This window comes from Natrix helvetica, assembly GCF_964273705.1.
Source record: "Natrix helvetica genome assembly, chromosome: 8".
NCBI classification, from domain to species: Eukaryota; Metazoa; Chordata; class Lepidosauria; order Squamata; family Natricidae; genus Natrix; species Natrix helvetica.
In genome coordinates this window covers 10194603-10210118 of record NC_138559.1, presented here as the reverse complement: position 1 = coordinate 10210118, position 15516 = coordinate 10194603, and the positions used below count along the sequence as shown (strand labels likewise).

Below are 15516 nucleotides of genomic sequence, written 5' to 3'. Positions count from 1 at the left end.
AATGGCACAGAGAGGGGCCTCATATATATTTAATTGTGGCTACCGCTACGGAAGTGCTTGCATCACATGGAAAAAAACCTCACTGCAACGTGATGGGGCTGGAGCAGGTTGGCACATTAGACAAGTAGAAGCTAGGCACTTTGAAAGGCTGCTTCGGTTTGGGTTGGGTTGTCTTTACTGAAAATTGGAGATTGCTAGGAAAAACAGCTAGCGTTGCTCTGAAGTATATTAATGAAGCAGAAGTTAGCACCTCTAGCAAAATAGGTTTGCATTTTTTTCCCTGTCTGCTTTAGAAAAAAAAAATATTGTTTGGGAAAATGTAGGTGACTGCTTAATGAGAACAGCAACAAAATTAACTTTTTCCATTTAAACTTTGTTCTTGAGACTTGGGGTTCACATCAAAAATATCAATGCTGGTTGCCAGTTGTTTACCAAATGTAATTTTATTTATTCCATTTTTACCAAATGTAATTTTATTTATTCCATTTCTAATAGCCTTCTATCCCAATCCAATTACTCTACAAATGACTCTGAAATGTAATAATTTTAGATCTTGATACTGGCGTTGATCTCAGGGTCTGATTGTCCAAAGCAGGGTCTCCAACCTTGGCAACTTTAAGCCTGGAGGACTTCAACTCCCAGAATTCCCCAACTAGCAAAGCTTTAACCTGGAGGACTTCAACTCCCAGAATTCCCCAACTAGCAAAGCTTTAACCTGGAGGACTTCAACTCCCAGAATTCTCCAGCCAGCAAAGCTTTAAGTGTGGAGGACTTCAACTCCCAGCTTTGCTGGCTGGGGAATTCTGGGAGTTGAAGTCCTCCTGGCTTAAATTGCCAAGGTTGGAGAGCCTTGGTTTAAAGAATTGCTTGTCCCATTGGAAACTTCTCCAATTACTAAGGCCAGCAAGAAAACCCCCTTTGATGTTGCCACTACTCTCAGAATTCCATAGTTGTGGCAAAATTAAGGTTTTAAGAAATATATTCCCTTGGGAATTATACTTAACCCCCCCACCCCCACCCTCTGTGTGTACAAAATATGTAAAGACAAAGCAGTTTTGCTGGTCTTGCAATAGTAAAAGATTTGATGTTGGAGAAGGAGAGGCAGAACTTGGGACGGAGTTAAGAGAGAAATCAGCCAGGAATCCTTATGTTGCCACAAACAATTCAACTCCCGCTCCTCTTGAATTCCATCAATTTAGTGTTGACCATTAGTTGACTAGATTCTTGTGTATAGACATGAGCAATAAATCAGCTAAACTGGCACTTAACATGCAGTCCTGATTCTTCATGCCTGACATTTTAGAACCTACTGGGTTATTAGTTTTTAATGTGCTATTTTAGTTTAGTTTAGATTCTGTATTTGATTTTTTGTTTGTTTGTTTGTTCTGCCTTGAATTATATGCTAGCATAGAAAAGTATGGTATAGAAGACAGACAGCACTGTCTATTTGCTAGCACCTTAAGAGTCCAGGTCTGTTTGCATCTTTTGAACTTAATGGGAATATTTAATGAACATGCATAATATCACATACTAATAGATTTACTAGAGAAAATACATGAATATTTGTTTGTGTATTTATTTAGGTAGTTATAGGCTGTCTAAAAAGGGATGCAGTGGCTCAGTGGCTAAGACACTGAGCTTGTTGATCAGAAAGTCAGCAGATCGGCGGTTCTAATCCCTAGCGCTGCGTAACGGAGTGAGCTCCCGTTACTTCTCCCAGCTTCTGCCAACCTAGCAGTTTGAAAGCACGTAAAAACGCAAGTAGAAAAATAGGAATCACCTTTGGTGGGAAGGTAACAGTGTTCTGTGCATCTTTGGCATTTAGTCATGCCGGCCACATGACCACGGAAACATCTTCGGACAGTGCTGGCTCTTCGGGTTTGAAACGGAGATGAGCACCACCCCCTAGAGTTGGGAATGACTAACACATATGTGCGAAAGAAAGCTTTATCTTTAGGCTATCCAGTTTCATCCCAACTTTGGACAATGTTCAACATGAAACAACTTAAAAGAATATAATGCAAAACAAAGGCATGGAAAAACAATACCAGCTCGATGTCTATGGAGATTCTCTGTCATCCAAGTTGTCCCAAAGTTGCTTTTTCAAGAGGCAACTGGACTTTCTGGTTTTACTTTGAAGACGTTTGGCTTCTTATCCAAGAAGCTTCTTCAGCCTTTGCTTCTCATCCAAAAGCTTCTTGGATGAGAAGCAAAATGTCTTCAAAGAAGAACCAGAAAGTCCAGTTGCCTCTTGAAAAAAGCACCTTTGGGAACACCAGCTCTACTAGATTGACATCCTATCAGAGGTCCATTGTTTACTTCAGGGGTGTCCAAACTTGGGAACTTTAAGACTTGTGGACTTCAACTCCCAGAATTCCCCAGTCCACAAGTCTTAAAGTTCCCAAGTTTGGACACCCCTGGTTTACTTAAACCCTAGACTTGGGAGCAGAGCTAGATTTTAAGAGCTTGTTTCACGGAGGTTGCATTACAAAAGGCAACCATAAGCCATTCTACCGGACGTAATATTTTATTCCGATTTTGTAGTGCCATGAATGTCCATTTAAGTTCAAAGATTCCTTGGAAATCCTTTTATAACCCTCGGTTTTCTTGCAAAAGTAAAAAAATAATAATGTTAGAAATCTTCCAATAATCCATGTTTATTTGCAATCTTTCGGCAGTCCTATGAAGGATTATCCTTATCCCAATTGAAAAGTCAGGTTTGTGGGCAAACATAGTCAAAAATGCCAGTTGTATATATTGGCTTCCAATTCTCCAAAAGAAATTTCAGAAATGATGGAGAAATGGAAAATTGGCCTCCCTTCTGCATCTAACAATTGAAAGAAAGAAAAGAAAAATATTGGAAACAGTATCTCAAAGAATAAAAACAAAATTAACTGCAGCAAAGCTTTATTAAAGCCCTGGATATTTTTAACTCAGAAGATTCCTGGGCCTCTAGCTGGATTTGAGGGGATCTGGGCAATTGAGATGTCCAGTCTATGAATTGTCCAAAAGGTGCTTTTTTTAGAAAGGCAACTGGACTTTCTTGGTTTTTTGAAAACTTTTAGCTTCTCATCCAAGCTTCTTTGGTTGAATTGAGAATCTCTCTAGACAGTTTATGAATTCTTAATACACTTTCTTCATCTGATTTTCTCCAGATGCAGGGATGCTCTTAGGACAGATCTCTAGGGGGAAAGGTTTTCTTAAGCAGAATGAAAAAGCAGGAGGAAACAAAACAACACAACAACAACAACAACATTGGCTTTAATGAAGTAATATGTTTTACTCTCTGAAAGGGGGGAGGGATTGTAAGATCTGCACATTTCCTAATTGAAGAACTATGCAGATATAGAATAGAATAGAATAGAATAGAATAGAATAGAATAGAATAGAATAGAATAGAATAGAATAGAATAGAATAGAATAGAATAGAATAACAGGGTTGGAAGGGACTTTGGAGGTGTTCTAGTCCAACCCCTGCTTAGGCAGGAAACCCTACACCATTTCAACAAATGATTGTCCAATTTCGTCTTAAAGTCTTCTAATGTTGAGCATTCACAACTTCTGGGGGCAAGTTGCTCCACTGATTGTTCTCACTGTCAGGAAATGTCTCCTTAATTCTAAGATGCTTCTCTCCTTGATTAGTTTCCATCTGCTGCTTCTTGTTCTATCCTCAGGTGCTTTGGAGTCAATAGTTTGACTCCCTCTTCTTTGTGGCAACCCCTGAGATATTGGAAGACTGCTCTCCTGTCTCACCTGGTTCTCTTCACTAGACTAGCCATGCCCAGTACCTGCAACCGTTCATCATATGTTTTAGCCTCCAGTCCCCTAATCATCCTGGTTGCTCCTCTCTACTCTTTCTAGAGTCTCAACATCTTTTTTACACAGTGGCAACCAAAACTGGATGCCGTATTCCAAGTGTGGCCTTACCAAGGCCTTATAAAGTGGTATTAACACTTCACGTGATCTTGATTCTATCCTTCTGCTTATGCAGCCTAGAACTGTGTTGGCTTTTTTGGCAGCTGCTGTACATGGCTGGCTCATATGTTGATATGATATGTTGACTTTAACTGCTATAGTCACCAAACTGATAGTTTCCATCAGAACATGTAAAATATATATGTACTTCCCTCTTCCAACTTATTGTGGGGAAATTGAGCTTATGAATGTCCCTTTCTTTTTAAAGGCATTGGTCCTATCCATCTCAATGAACTGGACTGCACAGGGTTTGAAAAGTCTATTACGGACTGTAAATTCAACAAGGACATCAGAAGCTGCACTCATGAAGAAGATGCTGGTGTGAGATGCAACATCCCAGCGATGGGCTTCCAAAACCAGGTGAGATCATTGGCACCTTTCATAGTGGGAGTAATGGGAGAATTCTTCTCCTTCTTCTTCCTCCTCCTCCTCTTCCTCTTCCTCCTCCTTCCTTCTTCCTTCTTTCTCCTCCCCCTCTCCTTCACCTGTAGAATGCACTGTGCACTTCATCATAAGAGCTGGAACATGGAAATATCATTTTTACTTTTATCCCCTCCAGATCCAGACACCATCAACAGACATACAATCTGTTCTACTTTTGAGATTTTTGATTTAGTTTGGGCCAGCCACAATCTCTAAGACCAGCCTATACCAAAGTGGTGTTAGTGCAAAAACATAATGAGGAGAGTCGATCCTAAGGTGCTTTTTCCTAAAGGCAACTGGACTTCCTTGATTTTTTTATTTGAAAACATTTTGCTTCTCATCCAAGAAGCTCTTCAATTCTGGAGAGCTTCTTGGAGAAGTTTCTGTCTTCAAAGAAAAAAATTAAGAAAGTCCGGTGGCCTGTTAGAAAAATCATCTTTGCGACAACCATAACCATAAGTGCGAAGAGGAAACATCGAGCCAGCTTAGTTTCGGCCCTGTCTACCCAACTGGCCACACCCACTCAGTTGGCCACGCCTAGTGAGTGGCGTGAAGCTGGCCACGCCTATCTAGTCAGCCATGTCCATCTGGCCCAGTGGAGGGTTGCTCTCACCGTCGCTACCGGTACGCTGCTCATGGTCTGTTCGTGCACATGCCTGATGTGCATTGTGCATGCATGCACACTCCACTGCCCCTGCGACACCCAGCTGCTCATCAGGGCTCACACAGGCGCCGCACGCTGTGCGTGCATGCACAATTGGCCCGGTTGCTTCAAAAACAGGTATGGAATGTGGACGGGTGGCCCAAATGAGCCACCATACTAGTACGGTGGCCACTGCTCCCGACTACTACCGGTACGACCATACCGGGCCATACCAGCCTGAACCCACCACTGATCTGGCTCCCCAAGAGCAACCACAGCCCTGATGCGGCCCTCGATGGAATTGAGTTTGACACCCCGGCCGTAGACAACGAGGGGAGTTAATTGCTATAGTAGCAGTGATAGTAGAAGTAGCGGTGTTCTTCAGGACCAGCCTTACCATTAAAGAGAGCAACGGAGCTAAGGTCTTTTGATGTGGCTTGTTTTTATGTCTTGGTAGCGTGATCCCTGCTTGTGACGTCAGCTCCTAACCCCTTGGGGTCAAATTCAACTTTGAGCACATTGTAATATTTTTAAACCCATGTGCAAACAGAGCTAAAAACCGTATAAAGTGCAGCACACAAACAGATGTTAGAGGACCAAAAACACAAGCAAGCTCCTCAAATAGCCGCTCTGACCTGAAAAAGGCCACATGAGTCAGACTTTTTGGATACTTCTTAAAATGTTTACTGAATTTGGGTTTTGAAACAGGAGGCGCTTTTCCTCAACCCTCCATATTGAGGTCATCTTCAGACTGCTGGCTCAGAGTCCATCCTGGCAGGCAGCTCAGGGAATTTGTAAGATTTACATCCCAGGATATAGCCAAACTCCACGTGTTCCCTTCAGTTTAACATCTGGGTTCTCTTAAAATCCATGAGCGCAACATAATTTGAGAAACAGCCTAGCTTTTCTCCAAATAATTCGCTTCCTAGTTTTCACCAAGCTTCTTCCTACTACCGTCATTAAAACAATTACTCCACCTTAAATATCACTTTGGGTTTCTGTTCAGGCATTACTTAATTGTTACATGTTTTTAATTAGTTACATTAAATAAATAAATTACATTATTATATTATTAATAAATTAATTAATTACATTAATTGTCACATGGTTTGAGGCCATGTAACCTCAGTTTTGAGACCCCCAACCCCAACTTGATGGCTTCTTGATGGACTACAGTTCACATCCCATCCTAGTAGCTTAGGGACACTGAATTATAATTCAGTACATCTGAGGATGTGGTGGCTCAGTGGCTAAGACACTGAGCTTGTCGATCATAAAGGTCAGCAGTTTGGTGGTTCGAATCCCTAGCGCGGTGTAACAGAGTGAGCTCCCGTGACTTGCCCCAGCTTCTGCCAACCTAGCAGTTCAAAAGCATGTAAAAATGCAAGTAGAAAAATAGGAACCACCTTTGGTGGGAAGGTCACGGCGTTCATTGTGCCTTTGGTGTTGAGTCATGCCGGGCACATGACCACGGAGACGTCTTTGGACAGAGCTGGCTCTTTGGCTTTGAAACAGAGATGAGCACTGCCCGCCAGAGTCGAGAATGACTAGCACATATGTGCGAGGAGAACCTTTACCTTTACATCTAAGGAATATCAGATGTGAAACTCGATTTTGTTGAGGGCTGTATCAGGGTTGTGTTTGACCTCAAGGGACTAGGGTGGGCATAGCCAAGTTGGGCATGGCCAGCTCAACATCTCTCATGTTTGGGGCGCCTGTGGCGGCCCGAGAATTCTGCCAGCAACTTTCTGTCTCTTTTTTTGGGATGAAATTGGGAGTGTGGCAATCACCATAACTTTCATAGCTGTCAATTGTCCTCTGCAGATCCGCTTGAGTGGCGGCCGCACCCACAACGAAGGCATTGTGGAAGTTCTCCAGGAACGCAACGGCACATTCATATGGGGGTCCATCTGCGGTGAAGGATGGGATATAATGGACGCCATGGTGGTTTGTCGCCAGCTAAATCTTGGCTATGCTAGCCATGCTTTCCAGGTAAAAGGGTTGTTTTAATTCCATGGGTGCAAACAAATGCTCATTGTTATTCATTGCTCTTCAGAAGTTCTTATCCAAAGACATATTCTTTGAGTTATTAGGCCAGGATTGACTGAATCCCAATTTACAACATACACATTCCTTGTTTTCTTGGCATCATATACAACTTTCTTCTGTGTCTGTCCTGCTTCCCTCTGCTTTAGCCTTCCATCCTTCTCCCCATATTTCTGTGTATTCTACCTCCTTTCTTCCCTTCCTGTCTCCTTTGAAGAGATATGTATTCTGACTGAGGCTTCCCGAGAGCCTAAAGCAAACTCCTGGTCCCGTCAAAAACCCCTTTTATTAATTGACTGTGAATTCTGCTCATTCACAGCCAGCAAAGTCTTCAAGGGAGGATTTACGGTCACAGACCTTATCTGGCTTGGAGAGCTGCCAGGCTGATATCTGCAAAACTTGGCAAGGAGTCTCGGAGAGTCACGAACCAATTAAACTAACTGTCTCCTGCAAACTCCACTTCCCTTTCGCTCCTCTTTTATTTCCTCTGGGAGAGGCCATTCATTGTCCACCTGTGGCCTTACTCCAAAGTTGACCCCTGTTCTTTAGCTGTTCCCTTTGTCTGGCAACTCTGCGCATGCACACACTGGGAACAGGCTCCAGCTGTTCTTCTGCCCCAGTGATCTCCGACTCTGAAGGCAGCTGATAATTGTCGGATGGCCCTGCCCCTATCTCTGCTTCCGACACAGAGCCCTCATCAGAGCCTTCCCCAGACTCCAGGACTGGCCCATGTTCCTCCCCAACCTCCTCACTGTCCGAATCTGCTGCCAGCTCCTTTGGCTGCTGGCGGGCCACAACAATATGAAGAAAAGCTGAAACAGACATAGATGGTTCTCTTTTGAGTCACATGAAATTGGGCTCTAATTCAGAAATGGGCTGCAGTTACCTTAACAGCCAGTTTGTTGGTTGGGAGCTCATTCGTGCTTCTTCGGGGTAGGAACAGAGCTTTAAGCATGCAGCTAATCAACTCAGGCAGCTCCGATGAGTATAGCAGGCGCATCACGGAACTCAGCTTGGTAGTGCGGGCGGGCCAAGAAGTTAGTTAGAAATGGATAGGATAGCGCACAAGCCGGTGGGCGGATCCAGCCAGTGATCACAACTAACGGTTCACCCGAACTGGTCTGACCACGCAACAGCCTACCACTGCTCTAATTTGAGGCTATCAAAGAAATATGTTTTGAGAGCCCAAGATAATCAGGAGGACACTTACCATTCAAAGATGAAGAAGAGAAATTACAGTAGAATTGTGATGAATTAGATCAGGGGTCCCCAAACTTGGTGTCAGGTTTCTGAAAGATGCCCTAATTAATTCATGAGCCTTGTGCCAAGTTTCAAAAGAAAACCAGTCATTTATTAGGAACACCATTTCGGCAATACCCCATTGCAGTCAGATTTTTGCCGTCATTTGAATTACGGCTGAACTTTACCCCTGTTCCTTCCCTCCCCTCAATCTGTGTCATAAATCACATTCTCTAATGTAGTGCATGCCTCACAAGCCTGCTGTAGTAATCTGAGATCCGACTCTAGCCAAAGGTATGTGTGGAATGCGTTCCCCCCATTTCCTCACCATGGCAACTTGATAACAGACATACTAACGCTTTAGAAGTTGACATTTGGCAACTTTAAGACTTGTAGACTTTCTCCAGTCCCAGAATTCTCCAGCCAGCATAGCTTGACGTCCACAAGTCTTAAAGTTGCCAAGTTTGAAGACCTCTGAATTAGATACTAGATGACACTATTTCTTTTGTAGAAGCTGAGTTATAATTTGAGGCTTCCACTTAATGTTCCACGGAGCATCAATATTTATTTTTGGAGCATTGTGGCACACAAGCATAAGGATTGCTTTGGGACATCAGATCAAAAGTTCATCAGGTCCCATATTTATATTTGTAGATACTTCAAACAAAGAATGATGGTGAAAATCTACTTTGATCATTAGTCCCCTGGTATATGAAGGCTCCAAATCACCATGTTTTTATAGATATATTTTAAAAAATCATACTGGGTCAGACTTCCTGACATTTTTCATCTCCCTGGCTAATTGTAGCTCAAAAACTCCTCCTTCCAGCTATAGAAACTTACTGAGCGAAGTGAATGCCCAAGTAAGCCACACCAAGTTCCTGAGGAAAAGGTGGAATATAATTCTAATAATAAAAATGGCATATTTATGTCTTGTCTTTTCTCTGGAATGCTCAAACTGTGCATGGAACACCTCCAATGGTGAAATGTAAAAACAATTGCCACCGGTTTTTTAGGCAGGGCTTGGTGGGCATGGCTTGGTGGGGGGGATTCATGTGACTGGGTGGGCGTCACGTGACTGGGTGGGCATGGCCAACTTTTTTAAAAAAATGAAAGCATTTTTTATTACCAATCCGCCCGAACTGGTAGTAAAAAAATGTTTTAAGAAGTGAAAAAAAGGTTCAGTTGTGCCATGTGTGGGAAGCTTTTCCCCCCACTTTTTACAGTATTTTTTTTTCAGTTTGGGCAAATAGGCAGGGAAAAAATGCTTTAAGGTGGGGGGGGGGTGTTGCGGAGAGCTTCCAATGATCGCACGGCTGACAGCTGATCTGCGCAATCGTCAGAAACTCTTTTTCACTTTTTAAAGCAGTTTTTTACTACCGGTTCAGGCAAATAGGTGGGGAAAAAATGCTTTAAAAGGTGAAAAAAAGGTTCCCACGACAGTTGATTGTCATGGAACCTTCCCCCCCCCCCCCCCCCCACTTTTTAAAGCATTTTTTTCCAGCTGGTTTGGGCGAATAGGCAGGGAGAAAAATTGCTTTAAAAAGGTGTGTGTGGGGGAGGAAGCTTCCAAGGATCACGCAGCTCACAGCTAATCCACGCGATTGTCGGAAGCTTTTCCCCCCAACTTTCTAAAGCATTTTTTTCCCCTGCCAGTTCAAGCAAATAGGCAGGAAAAAAAACTGCTTTAAAAAGCAGATAAAAAGCTGAGCTGTGCGATCCTCCGAAGCATTTTTTTTACTACTGGTTCACAGAACCAATGACAATCATCCCTACTGGTTCACACGGACCCAGCGCAAACTGGTAGCCTTTCACCCCTGAACACCTCCCTTAATTTTAACATAGCCTTGAATTGTACCATTTAATGTGACAGGAAGGAGGTGAAAACTTTCAACTACACTATTGAATTCCATTTGATTTGAATTACTTTTCCATTCAATTGATTTAGTCTTCGTTCTAAACATTCGGGAGGCCCATGTTAAGCCACAAATGTCTGTTGCGCCAAAAAAAAAAAAACCCACAATTCATCGCTCTTGTTAAGCCAAACAGTCGTGGCTGAAACCACACAGCACAGTAGCTAGGGAGCAAGAAGGAAAGTGAAGTTAGGAATCGAAGGACCTGGAAAGATATTTAAGATGACATCATTTGCAATCGCTGAGAAATGGACCACCCATATTTCAGAGGGTACAGCTGGAGAGGTTATCTTCTCCACGCAGTATCTTCAGCCATAAATTTGTTAAGGGACAGTAGCCTTGCTGACATAGCAATTATATCTGAAGTCCTATTCCTGCTGGCTTACTGTGATCAATTTTGATGCCTTACATCAGTGGGTCTCACTCTTTCCTTCACCACAGACTCCTTTAAATATCTTTTGTGGCCACGGGCCATGGCCACAGACCTCCCCCCACAAGACATAATTCAAGATTTAAATCAAGACATTTTTCCAAGCTTTCAGGGACCCCCTGTGACCACAGGTTGAGAACCACTGCAATTATATGGATCCTGCAGATACATCCAGTGGTGGGATTCAGACGGTTCACACCTATTTGGGAGAACCGGTTGTTAACTTTCTGAGCAGTTTGGAGAACCGGTTGTTGAAGAAATCTCCTTTTGTTTTGTTTTTTTCATTTTACAGGGCTAATCCTGTAAGGAAGGCAGGAAGGAAACACTCTGGTGTTGTTTCTAGCCTCATCTTGATTGCCCTGCTTGCAGAAACTGCCTCTCCGGTTAACCCTGATTACATTGTAACAGCTAAGATGAAGCGCCCATCAATGTCAGCGATGTTGAGTTGGCCTCCCACACAACCACCTTGCCCTGTCTAACAGGCTGGTCATCAGGGCAGAGAACTGGTTGTTAAATTATTTGAATCCCATCACTGGATACATCCCAATCCCCATCTTTTTTACCAAGCTAATTCTTTTTATAAGTAAAAGATTAAAGAAAGGAAAGAGTTAACACTGCTGTCTGGAAAAGTCTATAAAGGACAAGCCATATGAGAGGGAGCTAGCTAGGAGGGGAGAAGTAGAAAAGGAAAGAGGTGGGAGATAATTGCGTGGAAATGCAGGGGGACCCTACACCCCAAAAAAGCACTTTACCCAGGTCCTTGCTACCTTGAAAGTTTCTGAGTCTCTGTGAAATAAATTCTTTGAGAATCCCATCCGCAAACGTAAACAGCAAGCCATAGTAGCTATTTAGTAGTGAGTACATCTCACTATAGGAAAACTCTATTTACTGCCCTTTTTGGGTATTTACCTCCTCACTTGTAAATTCCCCATCCAATCACTTCATTCATAGGTAGGTAGATTGGTAGGTAGATTGGTAGATAGGCAAGTAGTTAGATAGGTAGGATGAGTGAGTGATGAATATATATAGATATGTAGATTGTCAGATAGGTAGCTGTGATAGATAGATAGATGATAGATAGATAGATAGATAGATAGATAGATAGATAGATAGATAGATAGATAGATAGATGATAGATGATAGATAGATAGATAGATAGATAGATAGATAGATAGATAGATAGATAGATAGATAGATAGATAGATGATAGATGGATGGATGGATGATAGAGATAGATAGATAGATAGATAGATAGATGGATGGATGGATGGATGGATGGATGGATGGATGGATGGACGGACGATATGATGGGTGTGTGTGTGTGTGATACATAGGTAGACAGGGAGGGAGGATGAGTGAGTGAATGAGTGAATGAGTGATAACTTGGTGGCAGGAAAGAGAGAGTGCATCAGTTTCATAGGAAAATGGCTCCCTGCAGAAAATGGTTGGGAAATGTTTGTTTTTTTTCATGAGGATCTCCATGCTTGACCTGGGACTTGTTGCGACTCACTTCGTCTCCTCTTTCAGCCTTTCCCCAGGAAATAGGTTGGGCCAGCACACAAGCCAAAAGGGGAGTAAAAGGAAATCTTGCCTCTTGCAAGTTCAGCTCCACTGAAAAGGGCCAGCCCAGAGGTCTGGTTTATTTTCTTGTATAGCAGCCCATTTTTGGTTCAGGAGGTGAGGACTACTACGTCCAACGAATGCCCCCGTTTCCAATCTCTCTGCCGTGTTGACATTACGGCCCTTGTGCTGTTTGATGGAAGAAGGCATTTCCTTGGCCCGGATCTGCTTATTTTGGGAACAGAGGTCCTTGTGTTTGCTCCAGGCTGCCCCCCCCACCTCATGGAGCATACAGCCCCTCTGTATAGGTGGAACAGACTTACCTTGTGGAGGTTTGCATACCTAGAAGGCATTTTTATTGAGGTTCTGCCTGATGCAAGGAACTTCCTGTTTTTTAGGACCTTAGCAGCATTTTCCTTAGGTGGCATATGAAGAAGAGATTCTGAACACTGGGCAGTCATTGCTAATCTGCTGTTTTTCTTGCCTGGTTTTTATACATCTGGTTATATTGAAGTGTTAACATATTCAGGATTAGGTGATGCAGTGGCTCAGTGGCTTAATGATGCTGGAGATGGACTTTCCTCCAGCAGTTCGAGCCCAGCATGGTGCTCTGACCGAGGCTTCCCTGAAGCAAACTCCTTGTCCTAACAAAAAACCCTTTTATTAATTGACTGTGGATTCTGCTCATTCCCATCTAGCAAAGTCTTCCAAGGGAGGATTTACAGTCACAGACCTTATGTGGCTTGGAGAGCTGCCAGGCCGATATCTACAAAACTCGGCAAGGAGTCTCGGAGAGTCAGGAACCAATTAAGGGAACTAATTGTCTCCTGCAAACTCCCCTCCCCTTTCGCTCCTCTTTTATTTCCTCTGGGAGGGGCCATTCATCGTCCACCTGTGGCCTTACTCCCAAGTCGACCCCTGTTCTTTAGCTGTTCCCTTCATCTGGCAGCTCTGCGCATGCGCACACTGGGAACAGGCTCCAGCTGTTCGTCTCCCTCATTGATGTCTGACCCTGAAGGCAGCTAATAGCTGGCATACAGCTCTGGCCCCCTCTCTGTCTCCAACGCAGCGCCCTCATCAGAGCCTTCTCCAAGACTTGCCCATGTTCCTCCCCAACCTCCTCACTCTCCGAATCTGCTGCCAGCTCTGCTGGCCACTGGCTGGCCACAACAAACGGCATGGCAGGGTGAGCTCCCGTCACTGGTTCAGCTTCTTTCCACCTAGCAGTTTGAAAGCATGCTACATGCAAGTAGATAAATAGGTACCATACCACTTTGGTGGGGGATAAGCCGGCACTTCGTGCAGTTAGAATCCTCCTGGCACTGGACCTTCCCAGGTGCAACAGGTGACTTTAGGCAAGGGAGAAGGCCCTACGTGATGCTGCAGGAAAGCTGTCCGTCTTTCTAATGTGGGGCTAGCTGGTCAGCTGTGACTCACCTTGGATAGTGCATGAGCATGAAGCAAACAGGGCTAGTAGTTTTAGGCAGCCAAATTACTACTCTGCATTAGCATTGTAGTCTCCTGGCTACAATCATGTGCAGAATAAATAAATGAATAATAACATTCAGGATTCCACCACCACTGAACCATTTCCAAGATGCGCTGTGTGACTAGATTCTTGATCTTCACCGCATCTTCCAAAGCAGGCATCTTCATTCTCCGCTCTATTTCCAAGAGGAAAGCTCATTAACTATGGGGTTAAAAGTGCAGCATGGTCTTGGAGCAGGGGTTCGAACTTACTTCCAGATGCAGAAATCTAGCAAGGGATTATTTAGAGGGTAACAATACGATCATGGCAAAAAATTCTGTCTCAAAAACAGATAGATTGATCATGGAGCCGACCGCACTGAGAATTGGAACTTGGACATAACACCCGCCAGCCAATCTCAAACCAATGCACTTTGCAATAAATTAATTTGTCAAGAGACTGCCGAGAGAAATGACGATACTAAGAGTGATCCTCTGCACTGATTTTCAACGATCATCACCTGTATAATTTTCCAGAGTTTGTGATGGAGCCAATCGAGTCCCCAGAAGGTCCTTACTCATAGCTAGTCCAGAGTAAATATGCTTCTCCAAATTTAAGGTGAACTTGAGAGATTCAATGCTGGAATAATCCTCTAGCATGAAAGATCCTACCAAGAGTGGTGCTGTGCAGTGGTGGGTTCCGGGAGTCTCTACTGCCAGTTCGCTCATGGAAGCACCGCGCACTTAATGTGCACTGCGCACACATGCACAGAGCAATACAAATTGCTCTGCGCATGCACAGAAGCAAAAAATAAGATGGTGGCGCCATAGTTGCTGCCTGGAGAACCAGTTTGGGGATGTGGCAGGCCTGGGTCGCTGCCGATTCCAGCGATCCAGGCCCCCAAGCCACTACCGGTTCGAACCAGTAGGAACCCACCACTGGTGCGGTGGCCTAGAGGTGGAGCTCTCGCCTCACAATCAAGAGGCTGTGAGTTCAATCCTAGGTAGAGGCAGATGTTTCTCTCTCGGGGCATGATGAGAATTTATCTGCTGAATATAACTCCGCATTGGCGACAGGAAGGGCATCCAGCCAGTTCTCCTTTCAGTTGGCCAGACTCCACCCCGCAAGGGATTATGGGGTCATTAAAAGAAGATGGTGAAAGATCCTAACATGGAGATGCCAAGCTGGTCAGTCCTATGCTCAGGACAGGGCAACTGCTGATGGAAAAGGCGTTCACTCACAGTAGACCAGATCCTTGGCTCTTGCATGACTCAGGAGGAGGGGGTGGGGGGTGGGGATTGCCAAGCAGTTTGATTTGCTGATTATTGAGCGGTTACGTATTTTCCGGGAAGGAGGCCAGGCCTCCGTTGCTCTGGGAGCTCAGGAAAATGCCATTCTAATTGGCTCATAATTCGGTTAATTCATTCTCATTACAGGCCAGTGTGAATGGATTTGGAGAGGGGAGGGGAGAGATTGGCAAAAAAAACAGGTGATCTGGTGATCCAAGGTCTAAAGAGTTGCTTCCTGTTAGGTCAAAAATATGGAAACTGCAAGATGGTGTGTATTGCTTGAAGGCTTCTCCAAAGCTTCCCTTGAATTTTGACTACATGTTGGGTGGGCTTCAACACCAAGCAAGAAGTAACGGTGGACCAGTTCTGCAGATTGCATCTGTTGTCCCCTAGATGCAAAGCCAGGAGCATGTAGAAGTAGGATAAGGACTGCAGTGTTTGTCATCTCATTTTCCTATGTGCCATCACCTGGTTGTTGTTGTGGTTAGTTGCGAAGTCATGTCTAACCCATGGACAATGTTCCTCCAGGC

At 44.0% G+C, this 15516-nt stretch overlaps 1 protein-coding gene across 1 annotated transcript in view; it reads left to right on the top strand.

Moving 5' to 3' along the window:
* The window catches only part of LOXL2 (lysyl oxidase like 2), a 101883-nt gene that overhangs the window by 68021 nt on the left and 18346 nt on the right, over window positions 1-15516 (top strand). Inside the window, exons 7-8 of the mRNA XM_081960760.1 lie at window positions 4184-4335; window positions 6866-7033. Coding sequence (XP_081816886.1) covers window positions 4184-4335; window positions 6866-7033 — 320 coding nt within the window. The remainder of the gene's footprint in view (window positions 1-4183; window positions 4336-6865; window positions 7034-15516) is intronic.